This window comes from Pleurodeles waltl, unplaced genomic scaffold (genome assembly GCF_031143425.1).
Source record: "Pleurodeles waltl isolate 20211129_DDA unplaced genomic scaffold, aPleWal1.hap1.20221129 scaffold_54, whole genome shotgun sequence".
In the NCBI taxonomy this organism is placed as follows: domain Eukaryota; kingdom Metazoa; phylum Chordata; class Amphibia; order Caudata; family Salamandridae; genus Pleurodeles; species Pleurodeles waltl.
The window spans coordinates 1,738,772-1,764,268 of NW_027150248.1; the positions used below are offsets into that span (position 1 = coordinate 1,738,772).

The 25,497-nt window shown below is 48.4% G+C and overlaps 1 protein-coding gene across 3 annotated transcripts in view; it reads left to right on the forward strand.

Annotated features, from left to right (window-relative positions):
- Positions 1-25,497, forward strand: part of LOC138278707 (CD5 antigen-like) — a 450,781-nt gene that overhangs the window by 15,669 nt on the left and 409,615 nt on the right. For all 3 annotated transcript variants that reach the window (XM_069219285.1, XM_069219288.1, XM_069219287.1), the window contains exon 2: positions 16,131-16,204. In XM_069219285.1, the coding sequence (XP_069075386.1) occupies positions 16,141-16,204 (64 nt within the window). In that variant the 5' untranslated portion in view covers positions 16,131-16,140. The remainder of the gene's footprint in view (positions 1-16,130; positions 16,205-25,497) is intronic.

Here is a 25,497-nt window from a genome sequence, read left to right on the forward strand (position 1 = left end):
ACAATAGTACACATAAATAATCACAGAAATACTTAGAAAACAGTGAAAATGCTGTAAAATACAATACATAGAAATGGGCCTAGGGGGAATACAAACCATATACTAAGAAAGTGGAATGCTAATGTTGACTTCCCACCTAGGCAAGTGTAGTGTGTAGAGGGGAGCTGGGAGCACTAGAAAACCCCAAAGGTAAGTAATAGAACTAACCCCAGACTCCAGAAAAGTAGGAGTAAAGTGAGGGAACTTTACTCTTAGACACAGAAAAACGACAATCGGGATTATGCAAAAATTAAGAGGGACTGCAAGACACCAACAGTGGATTTCTGGACCTGAGGACCTGTAAAAGAAGGGGACCAAGTCCAAGAAACACCGAAGACCCCAGGAAGGGCAGGAGCCCCGGATTTCCTGGGAGAAGGTGCAAAAGTGGAACCACCGGTGCAGAAGAACAGTAAGGATTGCACCATAGAAGACAACTTCGGGTTCCTGGCTAGTGCAGGTGATGTCACATGATGGATGGAGTATTGCAGTCTTGTTTGCGTTGCTGAAGTCGACCCATGTCCTGTGTCACACAGGAAGCTTGCGGTTAAGACAAAATGGCGCTGCCTGGGCCCAGGAAGGACCAGGTGGACTCTACCCACGTGGGGGAGTTGAAGGGGGCTCTAGGCATTCTAGAGAACCCACAATGGACCAGGCAGCCCACTCAGGAGTCCCACAGGAAGGGGACACAGGATTTGCAAAAGGAGCCCATGCAGGAACACAAAAAGATTTCCACATTGCCATCGGTCCACTCAGGGAGCTGTAAGCCACAGGATAGTATGCTGGGGGCTCAGGCTTGCATATGCACTTGAAACTTTGTGCAAAGGTGCAAACAAGCCTTTGTAGCTGCAAAACACTTGGTGCACGTGGGTAGCTGCATGGAGTAGGAAGGCAAGCTCTTACCTACACCAAACTCACGCTGCTGGACAAGGGGACTCTTTGGAACACTTCTGTCCATCACCCGTGTTGCAGGATCCACTCAGCTCCACTGGAGAAGGGGTCCCATCTACTGGTTGTCAATGCAGAGGGTGCCTGCTGAAGGAGGTGGGTGACTCCTTCAACCCCAAGGGAGATTCCTTTGCGCTTCCTGTGCAGGCTGAAGATTGGCTGTCCTCTGAGGATGCACAACCGGGAAATTGTTGCAGTTGCTGGCAGGAGCTGGAAATACAATTTTGCAGAAGGCTTCTTGCTTCTTTGTTGCAGGCTTGTAGAGCTCCTGGAGGCCCAGATGCAGTTTCTTAGGTCAGAAGTTGAAGTGAGGATGCAGAGGATTGCTGCTGTAGTCTTGCAATCCGAATATGATGAAACAGCCAGCAGAGAGTCCCTAAGTAGCCCTGAGAGGAGGAGTGGTAAGTGAAGTGAGTGTCCACCTATCAGGAGGGGGCTCTGATGTCACCTGTCTTGCCTGACCATTAAGATGCTCCCAGAGTGTCCGGCCCATCTGTAAATCAAGATGGCAGAACCCAGGAAAACTCTGGAGGAGCTCTGAGCTCCACCCCTGGGGTCACTCCCCTTTCCTTTGTCCAGTTTCATGCCAGAGCAGGGACAGGGGGTCCCAGGACCGGTGTAGACTGGTTTATACAAGGAGGGCACCAAATGTGCCCTTCAAAGCAAAGCCAGTGGCTTGGGGAGGCTACCCCTCCCAAGCCTGTAACACCTTTTCCAAAGGGAGAGGGTGTAACATCCCTCTCCCAAAGGAAGTCCTTTGTTCTGCCTTCCTGGACTTAATGAAATCAAGTAACAGGAGGGCAGAAACCTGTCTGTGGAGTGGCAGCAGCTGGGCTGCCTCTGAAATCCCCAGAAGGCTGGTATGGCAGTACTGGGGTTCAACTATGGAGCCCCCAGAGTGCATGGAATCATAAAACCAATGCCAGGGTTAGCATGGGGGTATGATTCCTACATGTTTGATACCAAACATGGCCATATTCAGAGTTACCATTGTGAAGCTGTACATAGGTATTGAACTATGTCCAGTGCACACTTAAAATGGCGACCACGCACTCACGAAGTCCGGGGAATTGAACTTGGACAACGTGGGAGCACATCTGCTAGTGCAGGGGTGCCCTCACACTCAGTTATTCTGCACCCAGCCTTCAGGGATAAAAGGCAAAGTATATGGTTGACTTATAAGTGACCTGGTGCAGTGTAAATGGCAGTGAAAGGGTGCTTGCACCTTTCCACACAGTCTGCAATGGCAGTCCTGCCAAAGCCTTTGCATGGGCTCCCTATTGGTGGCAAAAGAAATGCTGCAGCCATAGGGATCCCCTGGAACCCCAATGCCCTGGTACCTGGGTACCATATACTAGGGACTTATAAGAGGGCACTAGTAAGCCAATTGTGGATGAAATACTGAGTTAACAGTATGCAGTGACCAAATTTAGAGGAGAGAGAGCATGATCACTGGGGTCCTGATTAGCAGGATCCCAGTGAACACAGTCAAACACACTGACATCAGGCAGAAAATGGGGATAACATCCCAAAAAGAGAGTAATTTTCTACAGCAATACCCCAACGGTGGTATTGAAGCCGACACCCCCAGAGGGCCACCTCAAGGCAGCAGTTTCCTGCACCTACGTAGAGCGTATTCCCTGGGTACAGCAATGCCCTCACTGCAGTGTTCTCCTCCTTATATCCCACAGAGTGCTGCAGTCTCTCAAGTCAGACCAATCCCAGAGCGGAAATAAACTGACATTCGTTTGCCTGTCCAGGGTGCCCCCTGTTCTGCAGCGATAGCTATTCAAGTTACAATTTCTGATGTGGACTCCTTTATTGGACTGTCTCTCCCCCAGGGAATTCTCATGTCATGTCAGGTCAGATTTTGGTAAGTTTTTCTACCCCTCACAGCGGAGCCAGGGTCTCCTCTCCCGCTTCACAGCTGCCACTTACTTCAGCTGTCTCTCACTGGAATCAGTGCTGGGCGGTCTCTAGCCCCCTCTCACAGCACTGATTCCTGGGATAGTCCCGGGGGAGGTGGTCCCATTTACGTGTTGCCAATGCCAGTGTGAGTACCAGAGCCCCCGTCGTGCTGACTCTGGGCCCATTACACCTGCTTCATTGCTACTGCCGGCTTTGCCATCTGTGGGGCGACAGGGTCAATTCTTGATAGTCTCCTACTGAGCCACTCACCAGTGTGTTGCTTCTTTGTTCAGGTCAGCACCTCTCCAACAGTTAATGGCCTCGGACGGCCATCTCAGAGTGTGGGACCCAAGGGTAGGTCGCTCCCCCTGCCGCTGCAGCTCCTCCAGGTTCCTGAGTTCCTGAGACCCACCCCACAGTAAGTACCCCCCACCTCCCAGCCCCTCGTTCTGCCCCACGCTACTCACCCTCTCTCCTGCTCCTGCTTCCTTTCCTCTTTCCTTCTTCTCTGTTCTTCCTCCTCGCTCCTCGTCTGTATTCTTCTTCTGTACTCCTCTTCTCCCCGTCTTCTCTCCTCTCCTCTTCTTCCTCATCTTCTGCTGTGGTATTCTGCACCCTGTTTCTTTGTTTTTTGTATCTCCCTCTGTGTTCCTCTGTCTTCTTCTGTCTTCCTCTGTCTTCTTCTGTCTTCCTCGGTGTTCTTCTGTCTTCCTCGGTGTTCTTCTGTCTCCCTCTGTGTTGTTCTGTCTCCCTCTGTGTTCTTCTGTCTTCCTCTGTCTTCCTCTGTGTTCTTCTGTCTTCCTCTGTCTTCTTCTGTCTTCCTCTGTGTTCTTCTGTATTCTTCTCTGTTCTTCTGTACTCCTCTCTGTTCTTCTGTGTTCTTCTGTGTTCTTCTGTGTGTCTTCTGCTCTTCCGGTCTTCTGCTCTTCCGGTCTTCAGTCCTTCCGGTCTTCTGCTCTTCTGTTCTTCTTTTCTTCTGTTCTTCTTTTCTTCTTGTCTTCTTGTCTTCTGCCTTCGGCTCTTCTGCCTCCTCCATCCTCTTCTCCCCGCGCCTGCCCTCCTGCTCCTGCCTCATCCCCCTCCCCCACTCGCATCCCCCCCTCTATCTCCCCTATCTAACCCGTTCACTTTCTACCTCCCTCACTCCTCCTATCTACCTATCTCTCCATCTCTCTATCCCACTATCCAACTCCCTCACTCTCCACCTCCTCCTATCTTCCTATCTCTCTTTTTCCCTATCTATCGATTTCTCTATCTACCTTTTCTCTCTACCTATTTCTCTATCTCTCCCCCCCCGCCACCCCCTCTATTACCTATCTTCCTATCCCCTCACTCTACCTCTCACCCTCACCCACCTCTACAACCCCCCCTCCCCTATCTTCACAACCCTACACCTATCTTTCTCCCTAATCTCCTAAACCTCCTAACACTCTCCCCCCTCCACCCTTAAACCCCCCTCCCCCAGCTCTTCTCACTCTACCTGTCCCCCCCCTCCCTCGCGCTTTCCCGCCGCGACCTCCTGCACGCCCCCGCCCACCAGCTCCCATTCGCCCCCAGCTGACCCCTCCCCCCCCTCCTACCTCATATGGCGGCCGCTGCGCGACAGTGGTAGCGACCCTTGACCCAAGGGTAGGTCGCTCCCCCTGCCGCTGCAGCTCCTCCAGGTTCCTGAGTTCCTGAGACCCACCCCACAGTAAGTACCCCCCACCTCCCAGCCCCTCGTTCTGCCCCGCGCTACTCACCCTCTCTCCTGCTCCTGCTTCTTTTCCTCTTTCCTTCTTCTCTGTTCTTCCTCCTCGCTCCTCGTCTGTATTCTTCTTCTGTACTCCTCTTCTCCCCGTCTTCTCTCCTCTTCTCTTCTTCCTCATCTTCTGCTGTGGTATTCTGCACCCTGTTTCTTCGTTTTTTGTATCTCCCTCCGTGTTCTTCTGTGTTCCTCTGTCTTCTTCTATCTTCCTCTGTCTTCTTCTGTCTTCCTCTGTGTTTTTCTGTCTTCCTCGGTGTTCTTCTGTCTCCCTCTGTGTTCTTCTGTCTCCCTCTGTGTTCTTCTGTCTTCCTCTGTCTTCCTCTGTCTTCTTCTGTCTTCCTCTGTGTTCTTCTGTATTCTTCTCTGTTCTTCTGTACTCCTCTCTGTTCTTCTGTGTTCTTCTGTGTTCTTCTGTGTGTCTTCTGCTCTTCCGGTCTTCTGCTCTTTCGGTCTTCAGTCCTTCCGGTCTTCTGCTCTTCTGTTCTTCTTTTCTTCTGTTCTTCTTTTCTTCTTGTCTTCTTGTCTTCTGCCTTCGGCTCTTCTGCCTCCTCCGTCCTCTTCTCCCCGCGCCTGCCCTCCTGCTCCTGCCTCATCCCCCTCCCCCACTCGCATCCCCCCCTCTATCTCCCCTATCTAACCCGTTCACTTTCTACCTCCCTCACTCCTCCTATCTACCTATCTCTCCATCTCTCTATCCCACTATCCAACTCCCTCACTCTCCACCTCCTCCTATCTTCCTATCTCTCTTTTTCCCTATCTATCGATTTCTCTATCTACCTTTTCTCTCTACCTATTTCTCTATCTCTCCCCCCCTCCCGCTACCCCCTCTATTACCTATCTTCCTATCCCCTCACTCTACCTCTCACCCACCTCTACAACCCCCCCTCCCCTATCTTCACAACCCTACACCTATCTTTCTCCCTAATCTCCTAAACCTCCTAACACTCTCCCCCCTCCACCCTTAAACCCCCCTCCCCCAGCTCTTCTCACTCTACCTGTCCCCCCCCTCCCTCGTGCTTTCCCGCCGCGACCTCCTGCACGCCCCCGCCCCCCAGCTCCCATTCGCCCCCAGCTGACCCCTCCCCCCCCTCCTACCTCATATGGCGGCCGCTGCGCGACTGTCTGCGCCCGTCCGCGCCTGGCCCGCGCCCAGCGCCATGACCCCTGGTCCCCAGCGCTCCCAAGCCCCGATGATCCGCTATGACCCCACCACCCTCCATGCCCTCAACCCAGGACGCTCCAACACCTGCTTCCAAGCTCACCCCAAATGCACCCATGGACCCTTCGCCTGCAACTCCTGCAAACGCATCTTCCACCACGCAACAACTACGACCACAAACCCACGCGCCATCAACCACCTCAAGTGCATCCTAGTCAACGCTCGCTCCGTTCACAAACACGCCGTTGAACTCTGGGACCTCCTAGACTCCACAGCACCGGACGTCGCCTTCATCACGGAGACCTGGATGAACGCCTCCTCTGCTCCAGACATCGCCACCGCCATCCCCGAAGGCTACAAGATCTCCAGGAAAGACCGCACCAACCAAGTAGGAGGAGGCATCGCCATCGTCTTCAAAGACTCCATCAGCGTCACCACCTCCACTGAAGACTCCCCTCTTGCCGCTGAACACCTGCATTTTCAGATTCGCACCGACCCGAGGACCACCCTCAGAGGATCCCTTGTCTACCGTCCTCCCGGACCTCGCGCCCCTTTCAGCGACACCATCGCCGACTTCATCTCCCCGCACGCCCTCGCCTCACCGGACTACATCCTCCTAGGCGACCTCAACTTCCATCTGGAACAAAACAACGACCCCAACACCACCACCCTGCTCGACAACCTCGACAACCTCGGCCTCAAACAACTGGTGAACACTGCCACCCACATCGCCGGACACACACTCGACCCTATCTTCTCCGCCAGCAAACACGTCTTCTTCAGCCACGCCTCCGCCCTTCATTGGACCGACCACAGCTGCGTCCACTTCACATTCCGGCGCGAGACCCGCCACCTCCGCACTCAACCCATCCCTCGCCGACAGTGGAACAAGATCCCTGAAGAGCAACTCTTCGCCGCACTCGCCGCCAACCAACCCACCCTCACCACCGACCCCAACATCGCAGCCCTCAACCTCACAAACTGGATCTCCAACTGCGCAGACAACCTTGCTCCCCTCAAACGCTCGCAGCGACAGAACAACACCAAGAAACCCCTCTGGTTCTCTGACACCCTCAAAGAATCAAAGAAAACTTGTCGCGCACTTGAGAAAGCCTGGCGCAAGGACCGCACCGCTGACAACATGGCCGCCCTCAAGAACGCTACCCGCAAACACCACCACCTGATCCGCACTGCCAAAAGGAATTTTTTCACCGACAGACTGGACAAAAACCGCCACAACAGCAGAGAACTCTTCAGCATCGTCAAGGAGTTCTCCAACCCCAGCGCCAACGCCAACGCCGTCACGCCCTCACAGGATCTATGCGAATCCCTCGCCACTTTCTTCCATCGCAAGATCAGCGACCTCCACGACAGCTTCGGACACCAGACCCAACCTAACACCACCAAACCCACATCCCCGACCATCACCCTCAACAACTGGACCCACATCAGCACGGAAGAAACCAAATCCATCATGAACTCTATCCACTCCGGCGCCCCTTCGGACCCCTGCCCGCACTTCATCTTTAACAAAGCCGACAACATCATCGCCCCGCACCTCCAGACCGTCATCAACTCTTCTTTTTCTTCTGCTACCTTCCCCGAATGCTGGAAACACGCCGAAGTCAACGCCCTACTAAAGAAACCTACGGCTGACCCGAGCGACCTGAAAAACTTCCGCCCCATCTCCCTTCTGCCTTTCCCAGCCAAAGTAATAGAGAAGACCGTCAACAAACAGCTGACCACCTTCCTGGAAGACAACCACCTGCTCGACCCCTCACAGACCGGATTCCGAACCAACCACAGCACTGAAACTGCCCTCATCTCAGTCACAGACGACATCAGAACCCTGATGGACAACGGTGAAACAGTCGCCCTCATTCTTCTCGACCTCTCGGCTGCCTTTGACACCGTCTGTCACCGCACCCTAATCACCCGCCTCCGCTCCACCGGGATCCAAGACCAGGCCCTGGACTGGATCGCCTCCTTCCTCGTAAACCGCTCCCAAAGAGTCTACCTCCCTCCGTTTCGCTCAGAACCCACTGACATCATCTGTGGCGTACCTCAAGGCTCATCACTCAGCCCGACACTCTTCAATGTCTACATGAGCCCCCTCGCTAACATCGTACGCAAGCACGACATCATCATCACCTCCTACGCCGACGACACCCAACTTATACTCTCCCTCACCAAGGACCCCGCCAGCGCCAAGACCAACCTACAAGAGGGTATGAAGGACGTCGCAGATTGGATGAGGCTCAGCCGCCTAAAGCTGAACTCTGAAAAAACTGAAGTCCTCATCCTCGGCAACACCCCGTCCGCCTGGGACGACTCCTGGTGGCCCACGGCCCTCGGCACCGCACCGACCCCCGCAGACCACGCCCGCAACCTCGGCTTCATCTTGGACCCCCTTCTCACCATGACCAAGCAAGTCAACGCCGTGTCCTCCGCCTGCTTCCTCACCCTCCGCATGCTCCGCAAGATCTTCCGCTGGATCCCCGCCGACACCAGAAAAACCGTGACCCACGCCCTCGTCACGAGCCGCCTGGACTACGGCAACACCCTCTACGCTGGGACCACCGCCAAACTCCAAAATCGCCTGCAACGCATTCAAAACGCCTCAGCCCGCCTCATCCTCGACGTACCCCGCAACAGCCACATCTCCGCACACCTGAGACACCTGCATTGGCTCCCAGTCAGCAAAAGGATCACCTTCCGACTTCTCACCCACGCACACAAAGCCCTCCACGACAAGGGACCGGAATACCTCAACAGACGGCTCAACTTCTACGTCCCCACCCGCCCCCTCCGCTCCTCTGGCCTCGCACTCGCCGCCGTCCCTCGCATCCGACGCTCCACGGCGGGTGGGAGATCTTTCTCCTTCCTGGCGGCCAAGACCTGGAACTCCCTCCCCACCAGCCTCAGGACCACCCAGGACCACTCCGCTTTCCGGAGACTCCTAAAGACCTGGCTGTTCGAGCAGCGATAACCACCCCCTTTGTCCCTAGCGCCTTGAGACCCGCACGGGTGAGTAGCGCGCTTTATAAATGCTAATGATTTGATTTGATTTGATGATTTGGGTCTCCAGCCCGGGGGCCCAAGGTTCTTTCTGTCACAGACCATGGATGCCTCCACTCTGTAGCTGCCAGATCCTCTGTCCCACATGCAAGCAACGTACTAAAATGAACCCACACCGGGTGGGATCTGCCTGACATAACTAATACAGCGGGTACACTAGAAATTGTCAATAAACAAGCAATGTGACTTACCATCACCCATCGTCCTGGTGATCTGTGCAGCTAGTAAAACCATTACACATTTTGTATGCCATATACACCTCCCCCCTTTTTTTAATAAAATGCAACCCATGACTGCAGTTCAATCATTCAATCAGGATTTTTAAAGTGTGGCTAATCACCCAATAGGGTATCCAGGCACTAGAGTTCCCAGTATCTCCTCTCCCATCTAAAATATTACTTTGGGCATTTTCCTGGTTGACAATGTAGAAAAGCCATTGGTCAAGCCAACCATAATGGAGGGGCAGAGATAGGATGATGACTGTGAGTCATCTGATGCGCAATGAAGGGGTAGAATTAATTGGTCAATGAAAGACATATGGATTGGTTTTAGTTGGCAATTTTGGCAAATGCAATGGGGCTGTCTTCAATCTACTTTACTGCCATTGAAACTGATGGGATAATACAAAACAGCACGGGGGGTCACCATAACCCGGCCACTTTGTAGGCATTTGAACAAGAAATAGAAAGCCTTCTCTACAAACAAGCGTAGAAGAGCTTGCTTGGGTCTGCATACTCTGCAATCTTCGCAGTAGACTACCTAATCTAGGTCCAGATTTCCGACACAGTGGTGCAGCGCGGTGCTGCACCAAAAATAGCAGCGCTGTGCTGTGCCACTTTTGAAACGCAGGGATGCGCCTTATTTACAGGAATACGGCGCACCCCTGAGTTTCCCCCTGCACCGGCGCTGAATTTAGTTGCTTGCACCAAGACAGGCACCCTTGCACCATAGTGCAAGGGTGTCTGTGTTGAGGGGATAGATTGGTTATGTGCATGAACGTGTCCCTTCCTGCACATAAACAATCTACAATGGCGATTTGGCAAAATGCAACACTCATAGAAGTACCAAAGCGTCATTTTGAAATGATTGTTTATGTGCAGGAAGAGACACCTTCCTGCACATAAACAACCGTTCATGGGGTTTTGCTCCTTCTATGTGTACTGCAGAATGCAGCACACATAGTAAGAGCAAAAAATGAGGAGGAGTAAAAGTATTCCTCCTCGGTGCACCACGCTAACATCACCACTGTGGTGGCATTCGTTTTTGGTGCTGCCTCAGATTTACACCTTCTTGTAAAACTCGGGCAGCGTCAAAAGCAATGGTTGTTGTGGTGGAACGCCCACAGCAACACTCATTCCATGCCCCTCTGACGCAGAAAACTGCATTGGGGGGGCCATACATACAAGGAGGCGTTAAGCTACAAAAAAGTGACTTAACGCCTCCTTGTAAATATGGTGCAGTGAAAAGAGCCACCTGAGCGTCACTGAAAGTGACGCTCTGGTGGCGCTAGGGCCTTGTAAATCTGGCCCCACGTGTCTTAGTCTTAGGGGCAGCATAACCAAGCAGATGAAAGCTTCAGCTACAGATTAGTGTAGAAACAGGAGGAACTCAGCTACAGAAACAAAAAATATAGAAAAAAAGATAATGCAGGGTGGGATAACAAGAAAAAACATTGAATAGAATGAAGAGCATTTGAAAAAATGAATGTATTGGGGAGGGTTAAAAGAGAAATAAATATTAAGAAGAACTTCCTGGGGCCAGCAGAGCCGTCTGCCGTGGCACTGGTGATGGATCTTCCACCTGCCGCAGCACTGCTTGTGGCACCCTCCTCGGCCCCAACCTCTAATGCCCTCTTCTTGCCCTTGGGCACTAAGGTAAGAAATAAAGAAGGTAACAAAAATAGATTAGTGATACAGTTGATCTCCTAGAAAATATTTTGACAGGCAAAGGCAGACGCAGTAACCTATTGACATTTTACTTTTCAAAATCAGATTACCTGTATGACCGAGGTGACCCATTCCTGATTTCTGACACCTTACCTGAGCCCTATTTAAAATTTCCTAATCTACATTTGGAAAAACTGATGCATTGCAACGAATGATCTTTGCTTCCCAAAGCGCATTCACAACCCCTTTGATGGACCAATACAGTCAGTTTCCCTTTTCAATGCATAGATGCACGGACACATCACTGGGAGATTGCTTGAGACAGTATGAGCTACACAAAAAGAAAGACACAGAGAACGCTAACTCACTGATATATGTCACTTACTACGACTACCGCAGTACCACTATCTTAGTGACAGGCGGACAGAGAAGTCAGTATAACTTCTTAAATAGTCAGACCAAGCGAGCGTCTACAGCAACGAGCAGAACTAGGTAGCACTGATCATCTGGCTCAATCAAATTGGATCACATAATATGTGTAACCTTATATTACATGATCTTAATTTACCTCTGAGTGTAAGCATCATGTTAGTTGAAAAAAATAGCATTGTAGTATAGGACACAACAAAACCAGTAATAATCAATTAAAAGTACTCACCAAGCCCCGTAACCTCGACGTCCAGCAGGTTGAGGAGGTCCCACTCCCAGTCAAGGTTACTGGCCCAGCAGTGCATTAGCTGCTGCTGGGTGCACCGGAACCCAGTATATCGGTGGACGCAATGGTGTACCTCCCCCAAGCAGCCAACGCTCCCTCATGCCGTCCCTACACCCGGGCCTGCCACCTGCTGCCAGCATGGAGCGGAGGAGGCACTGCACAAAGAAAAACAAGTGGCATCACCTCCTCTTCACTAAAAATGGTGCGAGGTTGCACATCTTGGCGGGGCGGGTGACAGCAGGGTGTGCTGTTCGCTGCATCTCCTGCATTAGTGCCTCCTTGTCCCCCACGTTTTGCAATGGCGCTGGGTGGAATATAAAAAAAGACAGTGGGAAAAGAAGGAATAGAGAGGGAGAAATTAAGTTAGGGAAGGTACAGGAAAACTGAGGAAGGGACAAAAAAGTAACAGAAAATAAATAAAAGAGGCAAAAACATAAAATACACCAACACAAATGAAATAAATGTAAAACTGAGGATGCTAATTTGGATGAAGTAAGGATGGCTAAGATAAAGTATGGATTGAAAAGTAGGCCCAGCACCATGTACAGAATAGGAAAAACAAGATGGCAGTGTGCGCGACTTGCACCAATCAGCGCAAACAGGTGGCCAATCACAACTTTGCCCGCTCATGCAGAGTTAGGCGGAGTTCGCAGAGTTTTTTCTTCACTCCACAGAATTCCAAGTGGCGGAACACCACAAACGCCTTCCAGGCACATTCTTGATAACTTCTTCTTTTGACCCATTAAACATGATCTTGTATTGCTCTGAGTTTCTCATTTGAGTGAATTGAGAAAACGGTAGATATCTTTACAGACTGTCAGGATGAAAAACACGGTAAAGCTATGTATTCTTTTGTCTGTTCCTCTCCTATATATGTTAGTTTCAGTTTAATGATTGACTACAAATACTAACACTTCAGGGTAAGTAATGTGATCTTTGCTTCTGTGACTGAAAGAGATATGTGCATTGTTTTGGTTCAGAGAACAAATATTTAGTTCCAAATTACGAGCCCGCGCCACTCCCCTTGAGTAGGAGAGTCAAATGCTACTATGAGTTACTTGGCTCCCAGTAAAGAAACATTAGTGGACTTATTACTGTAAGAGGCTGGACTGGCTTGTAGTGAGTACCAAGGGGTACTTACACCTTGCACCAGGCCCAGGTATCCCTTATTAGTGTAGACGGGTGTCTAGCAGCTTAGGCTGATAGAAAAGGTAGCTTAGCAGAGCAGCTTAGGCTGAACTAGGAGACAAGTAAAGCTCCTACAGTACCACTAGTGTCACTTGCACAATATCATAAGAAAACACAATACACAGATATACTAAAAATAAAGGTACTTTATTTTTATGACAATATGCCAAAGTATCTCAGTGAGTACCCTCAGTATGAGGATAGCAAATATACACAATATATATGTACACAATACCAAAATATGCAGTAACAGCAATAGAAAACAGTGCAAACAATGTATAGTCACAATAGAATGCAATGGGGCACATGGGGATAGGGGCAACACAAACCATATACTCTAGAAGTGGAATGCGAACCATGAATGGACCCCAAACCTATGTGACCTTGTAGAGGGTCGCTGGGACTGTAAGAAAACAGTGAGGGTTAGAAAAATAGCCCACCCCAAGACCCTGAAAAGTGAGTGCAAAGTGCACTGAAGTTCCCCAAAGAGCACAGAAGTCGTGATAGGGGAATTCTGCAGGAAAGACCAACACCAGCAATGCAACAACGATGGATTTCCAGATGAGAGTACCTGTGGAACAAGGGGACCAAGTCCAAAAGTCACGATCAAGTCGAGAGTGGGCAGATGCCCAGGAAATGCCAGCTGTGGGTGCAAAAAAGCTGCCACCGGATGGTAGAAGCTGAGGATTCTGCAAGAACGACAAGGGCTAGAAACTTCCCCTTTGGAGGATGGATGTCCCACGTCGTGAAGAGTCGTGCAGAAGTGTTTTCCCGAAGAAAGACCGCTAACAAGCCTTGCTGGCTGCAAAGCTCGTGGTTAGGGTTTTTGGATGCTGCTGTGGCCCAGGAGGGACCAGGATGTCACCAATTACGTGAGGGGACAGAGGGGGCATCCAGCAAGACACGGAGCCCTCTCAGAAGCAAGCAGCACACGCAGAAGTGCCGGAACAGGCACTACAAAGTGGAGTGAAACGGTGCACACCCGAAGTTGCACAAGAGAGTCCCACGCCGCCGGAGGACAACTCAGGAGGTCGTGCAATGCAGGTTAGAGTGCAGTGGACCCCGGCTTGGCTGTGCACAAAGGAAATACCAGAAAAGTGCACAGGAGCCGGAGTAGCTGCAAAACACGCGGTTCCCAGCAATGCAGTCTGGCGTGGGGAGGCAAGGACTTACCTCCACCAAACTTGGAATGAAGAGTCACTGGACTGTGGGAGTCACTTGGACAGAGTTGCTGAGTTCAAGGGACCTCGCACGTCGTGCTGAGAGGAGACCCAGAGGACCGGTGATGCAGTTCTTTGGTGCCTGCAGTTGCAGGGGGAAGATTCCATCGACCCACGGGAGATTTCTTCGGAGCTTCTAGTGCAGAGAGGAGGCAGACTACCCCTACAGCATGCACCACCAGGAAAACAGTCGAGAAGGCAGCAGGATCAGCGTTACAAGGTCGCAGTAGTCGTCTTTGCTACTTTGTTGCAGTTTTGCAGGCTTCCAGCGTGGTCAGCAGTCGATTCCTTGGCAGAAGGTGAAGAGAGAGATGCAGATGAACTCTGATGAGCTCTTGCATTCGTTATCTAAGGAATTCCCCAAAGCAGAGACCCTAAATAGCCAGAAAAGAGGGTTTGGCTACTTAGGAGAAAGGATAGGCTATCAACACCTGAAGGAGCCTATCAGAAGGAGTCTCTGATGTCACCTGCTGGCCCTGGCCACTCAGAGCAGTCCAGTGTGCCAGCAGCACCTCTGTTTCCAAGATGGCAGAGGTCTGGAGCACACTGGAGGAGCTCTGGGCACCTCCCAGGGGAGATGCAGGTCAGAAGAGTGGTCACTCCCCTTTCCTTTGTCCAGTTTTACGCCAGAACAGGGCTGAGGGGTCCCTGAACCGGTGTAGACTGGCTTATGCAGAAATGGGCACCATCTGTGCCCATGAAAGCATTTCCAGAGGCTGGGGGAGGCTACTCCTCCCCTGCCTTAACACCTTTTTCCAAAGGGAGAGGGTGTAACACCCTCTCTCTGAGGAAGTCCTTTGTTCTGCCTTCCTGGGCCAAGCCTGGCTGGACCCCAGGAGGGCAGAAACCTGTCTGAGGGGTTGGCAGCAGCAGCAGCTGCAGTGAAACCCCTGAAAAGGCAGTTTGGCAGTACCCAGGTCTGTGCTAGAGACCCGGGGAATCATGGGATTGTCTCCCCAATACCAGGATGGTATTGGGGGGGGGGCAATTCCATGATTTTAGACATGTTACATGGCCATGTTCGGAGTTACCATTGTGAAGCTACACATAGGTAGTGACATATGTGTAGTGCACGCGTGTAATGGTGTCCCCACACTCACAAAGTCCGGGGAATTTGCCCTGAACCATGTGGGGGCACCTTGGCTAGTGCCAGGGTGCCCACACACTAAGTAACTTAGCACCTAACCTTTACCAGGTAAAGGTTAGACATATAGGTGACTTATAAGTTACTTAAGTGCAGTGGTAAATGGCTGTGAAATAACGTGGACGTTATTTCTCTCAGGCTGCACTGGCAGGCCTGTGTAAGAATTGTCAGAGCTCCCTATGGGTGGCAAAAGAAATGCTGCAGCCCATAGGGATCTCCTGGAACCCCAATACCCTGGGTACCTCAGTACCATATACTAGGGAATTATAAGGGTGTTCCAGTATGCCAATGTAAATTGGTGAAATTGGTCACTAGCCTGTTAGTGACAATCTGGAAAGAAATGAGAGAGCATAACAACTGAGGTTCTGAATAGCAGAGCCTCAGTGAGACAGTTAGTCATAACACAGGTAACACATACAGGGCACACTTATGAGCACTGGGGCCCTGGCTGGCAGGGTCCCAGTGACACATACAACTAAAACAACATATATACAGTGAAATATGGGGGTAACATGCCAGGCAAGATGGTACTTTCCTACAATTACTAGTTAAGGCTTCATGTCCTTCACAACTACTAAACAATTTTATGTATTAAGCACTTTTTACAGGGATTCGAGTACTTACCCTTCCCATCTCCTTTTAAATGCTTCTCTTTTTTTGAGCATTGCTGCTTTAACTTTCAGGATACTACACAGAAGAGCCAGGTGTTTATTATCACTATCACTAAAATGTTTTAAAATAGGGTATAGTATTCATATGAGCCCTGGGTTACCGAGAGATAGAGAATGAAACAGGTCAGTCTATTGCAGGGGTCTCCAACCTTTTCTGTAATAAGAGCTACTTATTTTACTAGAATTCTAATACTGACTTCATCAGACAAGTTTACATTTTTGTCTTGAATACACACTTTTTAATTTTCATATATATATATATAAATATATATTTTTTTTTCATTCAACCCAGGAAAAGCTTCCATGTTTGGAGACCGGGCTGCATACAGGAGTGCTACTCATGGGTACCCTGAGATCTACTGGTAGCTTCAGAGCTACCTATTGGAGAAGCCCGGTCTAGAGTAAACTAATATTTTCATTATTTTTTCAGAGCCTCCATCATGCTGATGAAGACTGCTTGCCTTCTTCAGGTCCTGAGTGTTGTGGTCATTTATTCTGGCTATGGTGAGTGTGGACTCAGTCTGAGGAAGGGGTAGTAATGTCATGTAGTGATGACCAAAGGCTGCTGAAATTAACCTTAACGTGACCTAGAAAAGTAGAGTGTACAACTGAAAGCTCACTTAAAAACCTTCTAAAGTGCTTCGAATCACACAGCACTTGTGATCCAAGTTCCATTCGAGTGAAAAAGATTTTCTTTTAAATAAACTATGAGATTAGTGACTACTGCAATGCATTTGTCTGAGCTGCTTCCTCTGGTGAAGAGATTCCAAGACAGTGAAAGGCAGACAACTTTTACTACTAATTAATGTACTTAATGACCATATAAGCACATCAAGTAACCACTTCTAAACACCTCCAACACCATTAACACCCTTGGCCCTCTAGGTGCTCAATGAGCAAAAGGAATGCATTTATTGAGCTATCCCTTCAACTCTGCACATTCCCTACTGAGAGGCAGGACTGGTGTAAGTAACACTCCCTTCAGACTCTGACATCATTCTGAGTTTTTACATAAAACCAGTAACCCCTAGAAGTGGGCTCTCCTTAGCAGGCACCTGGACCTGGATACCCACATGTTCTTCATCTCCATTCCCTCTTGGGATGATCCCTCCTAAAGCTCTGTCAAGAACATGTGGTGTATGTTATCTTTCCTACTGAAGTGGATAATTGGAATATACAATTACAATAACATTGACTACCAGATACCCCTCAATTTACACTCAATGGAGGTGAATCCTGCAAGGGAGGCCAAGGTTTGACGAGTCAAGAAGAAATGATGAACTGCATCTAAAACAGTATTTGGCTGAATCCATCCTAAAGTTGGTGAAGACAAACTCTGCTGACTATATCCCCGCAGCCCCTGTTTTATTGTTTAACGAGACCACCGAGGAGGCTGCCATCTGCCTCTATAGTATCTTTTAAATCTCATAATGTGTATACACCGGCTTCTAACACCAATACATTTTACACCTCACATATTATATACATCATACTAAAGCTCCATGGCTCAAGCTATATTAATCTGCAAGTAAACGAATAAACTGTTTCACACTGAAAACCCCCCACACAGAGCGAGACATGTCAGCTTTGAGAGTTCATATCAGGCCATGGGCCGAGCTTTGACTTCTAGCTGACTTTGAGCTGCTGAAAGGAAAGTGTCTCCTAAAGTATGGACTACCATACCTGACATCAACACTACATTTTCTCGTACTCATCATTTCAACATTCTGCTCAACTAGCTAGACTGTGCAGATGGCTTGTGTGACAAATGCTCTCTATGATTTCTGTGCTGCTCTGCAAGAGTTCTAGACAGTGTTGGACACAGTCGGTGCATCCAAAGTGGACCTCCTTTTATCAGGGTTGATTAACGTCCACCTAACTAGGCCATTGCTGGATTAATAGTTGGTGCCATATGATCATGGAGTGCAGGCCCTTTCATCTGTCTCTAGTCCTCTGTTGTAGCTCAGTATTGCTTCTTGTAACCAGAACCATAGTGGAGGGGGGGTACAGGCTGATGGGATCCATATATATTAGTTGGGAGATGTGATGAGCTATGTACAGCTTCATGTGTGGTAGGCATAAGCCCCCTGCTTCTCTTTCGATTTACAGATTTGTTGGTTTCCACCTCCCAGATGAAGTTCCTTATGTCTGTGTCTATCTGGTTCATTAGGGCTTTCCCTATAATAAGGGGGAGCAAACCAAGGACATCATATTATCGGGGTGCAACAAACATTTTGCTTTCACCCTTTCCCATGGTAATAACTGCAAATTGGACCACTTCTCAAAATCCTGCCTGTTTTCTCCATCAATAGCCTCAGGTTGCCTTCATGTTTACCCTCCATCCCTCAGTTGACGAAAACTCTGAAGTATCTCGGTCCCTGTCACACTCATTTGATGAGGAAGTCCTCTAGGCTTAAGCCCATGCTTGAGAAATGGGAAGAGGCTCACTCTTTCACAGATTACTGGGGAAATGTGTATATTGGTTTCATCAGGGTTGGGATGGTAGCATCAGGCTGCTTAATAATCAAGAGATTGCCACAGAGAGTGACTTGGCTGAACCTGAGGGTGTAAGTATCCCCGTGAGCTCTACCTTAGATCTCCTTACATTGATGAAAGGCTCTAGTGCTATGAGGCAGACCAGTGGTGATAGTAGACACCCTTATCTACTTCCCTGTTTGATTTCTACTGTACGGGATTAAAACCAACTGCAGTTTATGTATGCTGTGAGTATCTAGTGGGACAATTTTACTCTTGAAATGAAGTTTGTTCCTAAGCTGAATATCTCAAGTGTTGTGAAATGGCACCCCCATTCTACACGGTCAAGAGGTTTTTCTCCATCTAAGGATAGGGTGAGTTCTTCTTCATGAACGTCCCAGGAGTTCTACTGAAGGTGGGATAATGTTTGATAATGATTTCTTGAAGACATGGCCAGCACAACTCCACTTGGGAAGGGTGTATGATAGTCGCTCTGAACCTGTTCGGTCATGTTACTAACTGCTCAGTCACGCTGGTCTGTTTTAAGTATCTGCATCTATAAGTATGATGGGTCCATAGCTTTCATTCTCTAAGACGTTCGTGTCAGGTTTTGGCAGTTATGTGATTATTGCATGCTTGATTATGTGCCCTGGGTGCCTGAATCCTCTGATTCTTTGAAGGTGTCTAGTGGTAGGAATCATGAGCCCCCTGTTCTCTGAAGGCTTCCAGTAGTAGGGGGATTGTCTGAACTTTGCGGGAAATCCTCAGCGGATTTTCACACGGTAGTGCCAATATTGACTCTTTGATCTTTTCTATGGTGATGCATTTGCTCAAGAGGTCTCTGCTCATCTCTCCCAATGTGGGTAGCTGTGTAGAGTTAAAGAATTATCCCCAGTCCTATTTCTTCTGCTGCATCCAAATCATACTTTTTCTTAGAAAACTGCCCAAAAACTCCAACTATTTGTTCAGGATGGGTCACTATTCTGACCTGTTTATTTTTGATGGCCAGATAGCAAACTGCTTCCTGCTGTCTTAATTGATAGACAAGCACCTTGCCAGCCTTCTTGCCTCATTCATAGTCCTTGTGTCTCAGTCCTGTCAGGGCGTATTCAGCTGCATTGCTATTCATTATATTCACTTTTGGCCTTCTGCAAGCATCTCCTGTTATCTGCAGAGGACAAGTGACTAAGGGCCAGATGTAGCAAGATATGCTTTTGCAATTTCAGAATCGCAAAAGCATATGCAGAATGGTGTCTCAGACACCTTCTGCGACTCGCTATGGGGTCGCAAAGACCCACCTCATCAATATTCATGAGGTGGGTCGCATTTTGCGAGCCCATAGCGAGTCCCTGCACTCACAGGGATGGTGGCCTGCTGAAGTCAGCAGACCTCCATGTCTGTGACTGCTTTTTAAATAAAGCAGTTTTTTTTTTTTCATTTTGCAGCCCGTTTTCCTTAAAGGAAAACGAGTTGAAAATGAAAAAAATACTGAAACCATTTGGTTTCGTTTTTTCAGAGTAGGCACTGGTCCATAGGACCACTGCCTGCTCTGAAAAAATATTTTTGTCGACATTCACAAAAAGGAAGGGGTCCAATGGGGACCCCTTCCCTTTTGCGAATGAGTTATCACCAGTGTGACACTGGTGGTAACTGCGAGTTGCTTTGCGACCGCATTCTGAATTGCGATGCGAGTCGCAAATAGGAAGGAAACACCCCTTCCTATTTGCGAGTCGCATTCACAAATTGTGAGTCGGTACCGACTCGCAATTTGTGAATGTGCATCGCAGGAGGCCGTTTGCATGCCGCAAACTGCGTTTTTCGCAGTTTGCGACATGCAAACGGCTTGCTACATCTGCCCCTATATTCTCATGTTAGGGACCTAGGGGGTCATTTTGACCCCGACGGTCTGCGTTAATGTGGCGGTAGTACCACCAACAGGCTGGCGATACTTACTGCCACATTAAGACCGTGGCAGAGCCGCCACGGTAATACCGCTGGGACCGCCAGGCTGCCGCCAGCCTGGGGATTACGAGTCCCCATCCGCCAGCCTTTCCATGGAAGTAAACACCACCATGGAAAGGCTGGCGGTATGGGGAAATCGGGGGGCCCCTGCAGTGCCCATGCACTTTGCATGGGCACTGCAGGGGCCCCCGTGCACAGCCCCATCACGCATTCCACTGCCTGAATTACGGGCAGTGGAATGCGCGACGGGTGCTGCTGCACCTGACACACCTCAACATTGCCGCCGGCTCGATTATGAGCCGGCCTCAATGTTGTGGTGAGTTTTCTGCTGTTTCCGTCCGCTGGCCCAGTGTAAAGCTCATAATAGGGCAACAAACATACCACCAGCAATGGCAGTATGTTGTCGCCCGCGGCTTCGGCGGTCTTCGGAAAAGACCGCCAAAGTCGTAATGAGGGCCCTAATGTCTTCCTCTAGTCATTTTCCTGACTCACAACTTTACGTTTTGTGATAGCTGAGCCACACAGCATTTGCTCCCTCTATGTTGTCTTGCATGTAGTTGATGGTAGTTGTGCTGAAGTTCATGGAGTTTTATTTGTCCCAGTGTAGGTACATATGTTTGCATCCAGCAGTCACTTCTCTACAAGGAGCCTATGTTGGGTGGGTTGCATTCTCCAACAGGACAGGGTTCGGGAGAAGAGTCCCAGTAATAAATCTAGTTGGACTAGGGTATGGTCCAATATGTTACATGGTATTATCCTGGGATCTTGTATTGTTGTAAATAAATTAATTGTCAGTCAGATTGAAGGTCTAGATCTACTGTCCTGTGCCATCTGTTAAATGGGTCTGGGTGCCTGGCTTATATAGTAATGGATCTAAAGTTAGAGTCCTATCTCCATCTATCACTGTTTTTGTTCTGTTGAACACTATCAAATGTCTAATGAAATGTGTTAGAAATGTTTTGTTCAGTATGTTAGATTGGTAAACTGTACCCACTATTAGGGTCATCCCCATTGTTCTGAGCTTTGCAGACATGCATCATCTCTCAGGGTTTGTCCAAGTCTTTAGTACTTTGGGGGACAGAGGCTTCATAATTAGAATAACCACTCCACATTTTCTGTGTCACAAGGCTGTTTGAGTGTGCGTAACTGTGTCTGAACCTATTAATTAGCCTTCTCTCCCAATTTTATTTGAACTCATCAACTTTACAGTGTAGTAGGTGTTTCTCCTGAATTAAGGCTGCATCTAATTGTTTGTTGTTAAGATTGTGCAGCTAAACATGCTGTTAAGTTTCTTGGTCAATATCCTTAGTGGTTTAGGTCACAATCTCCTGTCCATTTGAGGCTGCATAATTGGCTGTGGAGGTGCATTAATTATGTGTGTGCAAAGATTTAAATGTGGGTAGCTTAGGAGTCTCCTTAATTTAGGGAGTGTGGAGGAAGCATGATATCCACATCTATCCTGTTATTTTAAGTTTGTGGTATTTGGATTCTTCTCTCTACTCTTACCAATATGTAGCTATTTACATGTTTGCCATGTGCACCAGATGTACTCAACTTTTAACTGTGGGTATGTCTCCCACTCTGAGTGCTTTTAGGCCCACGTCCGCATTCAGGACTAGGGCTGTCAATGTGTTGTTCTGGTGTTAGGTTTGGTTCTGTCCTGCTTTAGAATTATGATGAGTCTGACCATTAATGAGGGTGTATGTTTGATGGTGTGTGACCAGAAAATGTTGCCTCAGTTCTGGTGATGACTGACTGGCCATCCGCTCTCATCTGTGTTTTTCGTGTTGTTTGATTATTACCAGAGTTGACTCCACTTCATGGTCCTGTACTATTGTCATTTAGGGATTAGCCAACAGTATACAACTCTGTGAAAAAAACAATTAAAAACCACAAATAACTATAAGTCTTTATACTTTCCTTAGGCACTGAATGTGAGAAGCTGGCCTGGCTTGTAGTGGGTACCTATGGTACTTACACCATACACCAGGTCCAGTTATCCCCTTATAGTGTATGTAGTAGTGTTCTAGCAGCTTTGGCTGATAGAGGTAGCTATAGCACTGCAGCTTAGGCTGAACTAGGAGACATATAAAGCTCCCACTATACCACCTATCACTTGTACTATATGTAGGAGGCTGGCCTGGCTTATAGTGGGTACCAAGTGGTGCTTACACCCTGTGTCAGGTCCAGTTATCCCTTATTAGTAGAATAGAGGTGTTTCTAGCAGCTTGGGCTGAACTAGGAGACATGCAAAGCTCCTACTATACCACTTATATCATATAGCACAATATCATAATAAAACACAATTCTCAGAGTTACTAAAAATAAAGGTACTTTATTTGTATGACAATATGCCAAAAGTATCTCAGTGAGTACCCTCAGTTAGAAGGTAAGTAATAAACACAAGTTATATGTACACAAACCCAAAACAGGTAAGTAACAGTAAGAAAAGTAATGCAAACAGTGTAGGATTACAATAGGATGCAATGGGTGAACATAGGTCTAGGGGCAACACAAACCAAATACCCCAAAAGTGGAATGCGAATCACGAATGGACCCCATACCTATGGGACCTTGTAGAAAAGTAGGAGTAAAGTACACCTACTACCCCAATAGGACACAATAGTCGTGATAGGGGGATTGTGCAAGAACCACAAACACCAGCAAAGGACTAAAGATGGATTCCTGGACCTGAGGACCTGCAAGGCAAGGGGACCAAGTCCAAGAGTCGGATAGTGTCCAGAGGGTGGCTAACATATACATATAGGTCATAACCTTATGAGCACTGGGGTCCTGGCTAGCAGGGTCCCAGTGACACATAACAAACATACTGAAAACATAGGGTTTTCACTATGAGCACTTAGCCCTGGCTAGCAGGATCCCAGTGAGACAGTGAAAACACCCTGACATATACTCACAGGCCAAAAGTCGGGGTAACAAGGCTAGAAAGAGGCTACTTTCTCAACCCCCCCCAAACGAAGGACAATAAGGCTAACCTTGGCCAGTTGAGACTTTATTGTTTAAGTGGTGATAAGTAGAGAGTAGCTCAGTGATGTTGTCTCAGTAAAGCCATAGCTGGGCAAAAACTTTGTCCATATGGCTGAAAGAGAGAACAGGGATGCTGTTTCTCTTTAGTTGGAGCAGGGCAGGGATGCTGTCCTATGAGCTCCACACTAGGGCAGGGATGCTGTCCTAAGTGTTGTGAAGTAGTGCAGGGTTTCTGCACTAAAGTTTCTCTGGGAGGGTTGGAGGGATGCTCCATGTTAACTAAAATGGTGCTCTTTTTCTCACCAATATTAGTTATCCCACAGAGAGGTACTTTCACCTCAGGGAGTACAGCTATGCCAGCTGATGATTCCCTTCGAACAGGTGCCACCCCAGGAGAGGTTTCTCCCACCACAGGAATGGTATCCTGAATGGCAGGGTGGTTAGGGGATACTGTGATATCCTTTTTACCTGTTGTTGGAGAGGGATCCTGAGTTTTTAGGCCTTCTCTCCTTTGCTTTTTCATTTCAGTAGAAATGAGAGGGAACAATTCCTCAGGGATACCCAGCATGGCTGCATGGGTATAAAACTGTACATCAGCCCAACCGGAGGCCTCTAGGTCATTACTTAAGAGACAGTCTACAGGTAGGCTAGGTGATACTACCACCTGCTTAGGGCCAGTAACTCCACCCCAACTAAGCTGAACTATAGCTAAGGGAAGAAACTTAGTGGAGTTATGGACATCAATAATTTTATACTGTTGTCCAAGGTTGTGTTGTTCAAGAGCCACTAGGTTTTCAGTCACCAAAGTGATACTGGCACCTGTGTCCCTGTAGGCCTGGGCCTCAACACCATTTATTGAAACTGTCTGCCTGTACTTATCCATTGTTAGGGGACAAGCAGCCAGAGTGGCAAGGCCAATGCCACTAGGTGTGACAGAAACTGTCTTGGGACTGACTGCCCCAGTTTCTACGATGGACCCATAAGTGACCCCAACTACACCCTTAGCTTGACTGTTGCCAGCAGTCCCACAACTAGTACCACTACTGCTAGGTGCACTAGAGCTTGATGTATTAGTTGTGGTAGGCTCTGGGGGTTTACCTGGACAGGACTTATCCCCTGGCCTATGGCCTCTATTTTTACACACAAAGCACCAAGGCTTTTTAAATTGTGTAGGTTGTGAAAAAGAAGATTAAGAATTTGTTTTATCCCCACCCCCTGAAGAGTGTTTAGGATTCGAAGAAGGATCTTTGGTTTTACCCTTATCCCAATGCTTATCCTGAGATTTCTCACCATCTTTCTTCTTGCCATCCTTGTCACCACCTGTATGAACTTTTCTGTTCACTCTTGTTCTGACCCATTTGTCTGCCTTCTTTCCCAATTCTTGGGGAGAGGTCAGATCTGAGTTCACTAGTTTTTGGTGTAACAAATCAGACACACAGTTATTCAGAATATGCTCTCTCAGGATCAGATTATACAGGCTTTCATAGTCAGAAACTTTACTGCCATGTAACCACCCCTCCAAGGCCTTCACTGCATAGTCAACAAAGTCTACCCAGTCTTGTGAGGACTTTTTTCTGGTTTCTCTGAACTTAATCCTGTATTGTTCAGAGGTTAAGCCAAATCCATCCAAGAGTGCATTCTTTAAAACTGTAAAATTATTGGCATCACTTTCCTTCACAGTAAGGAGCCTATCCCTACCCTTTCCACTGAAAGATAGCAATAGGATAGCAGCCCACTGCCTTTGAGGGACCCCTTTGTAGGAGGCTGGACTGGCTTGTAGTGAGTACCAAGGGGTACTTACACCTTGCACCAGGCCCAGGTATCCCTTATTAGTGTATAGGGTGTCTAGCAGCTTAGGCTGATAGATAATGGTAGCTTAGCAGAGCAGCTTAGGCTGAACTAGGAGACGAGTGAAGCTCCTACAGTACCACTAGTGTCACTTGCACAATGTCATAAGAAAACACAATACACAGATATACTAAAAATAAAGGTACTTTATTTTTATGACAATATGCCAAAGTATCTCAGAGTGTACCCTCAGTATGAGGATAGCAAATAGACACAAGATATATGTACACAATACCAAAAATATGCAGTATAGTCTTAGAAAACAGTGCAAACAATGTATAGTTACAACAGGATGCAATGGGGACACATAGGGATAGGGGCAACACAAACCATATACTCCAAAAGTGGAATGCAAACCACGAATGGACCCCAAACCTATGTGACCTTGCAGAGGGTCGCTGGGACTATTAGAAAATAGTAAGGGTTAGAAAAATAGCCCTCCCCAAGACCCTGAAAAGTGAGTGCAAAGTGCACTAAAGTTCCCCAAAGGACATAGAAGTCGTGATAGGGGAATTCTGCAGGAA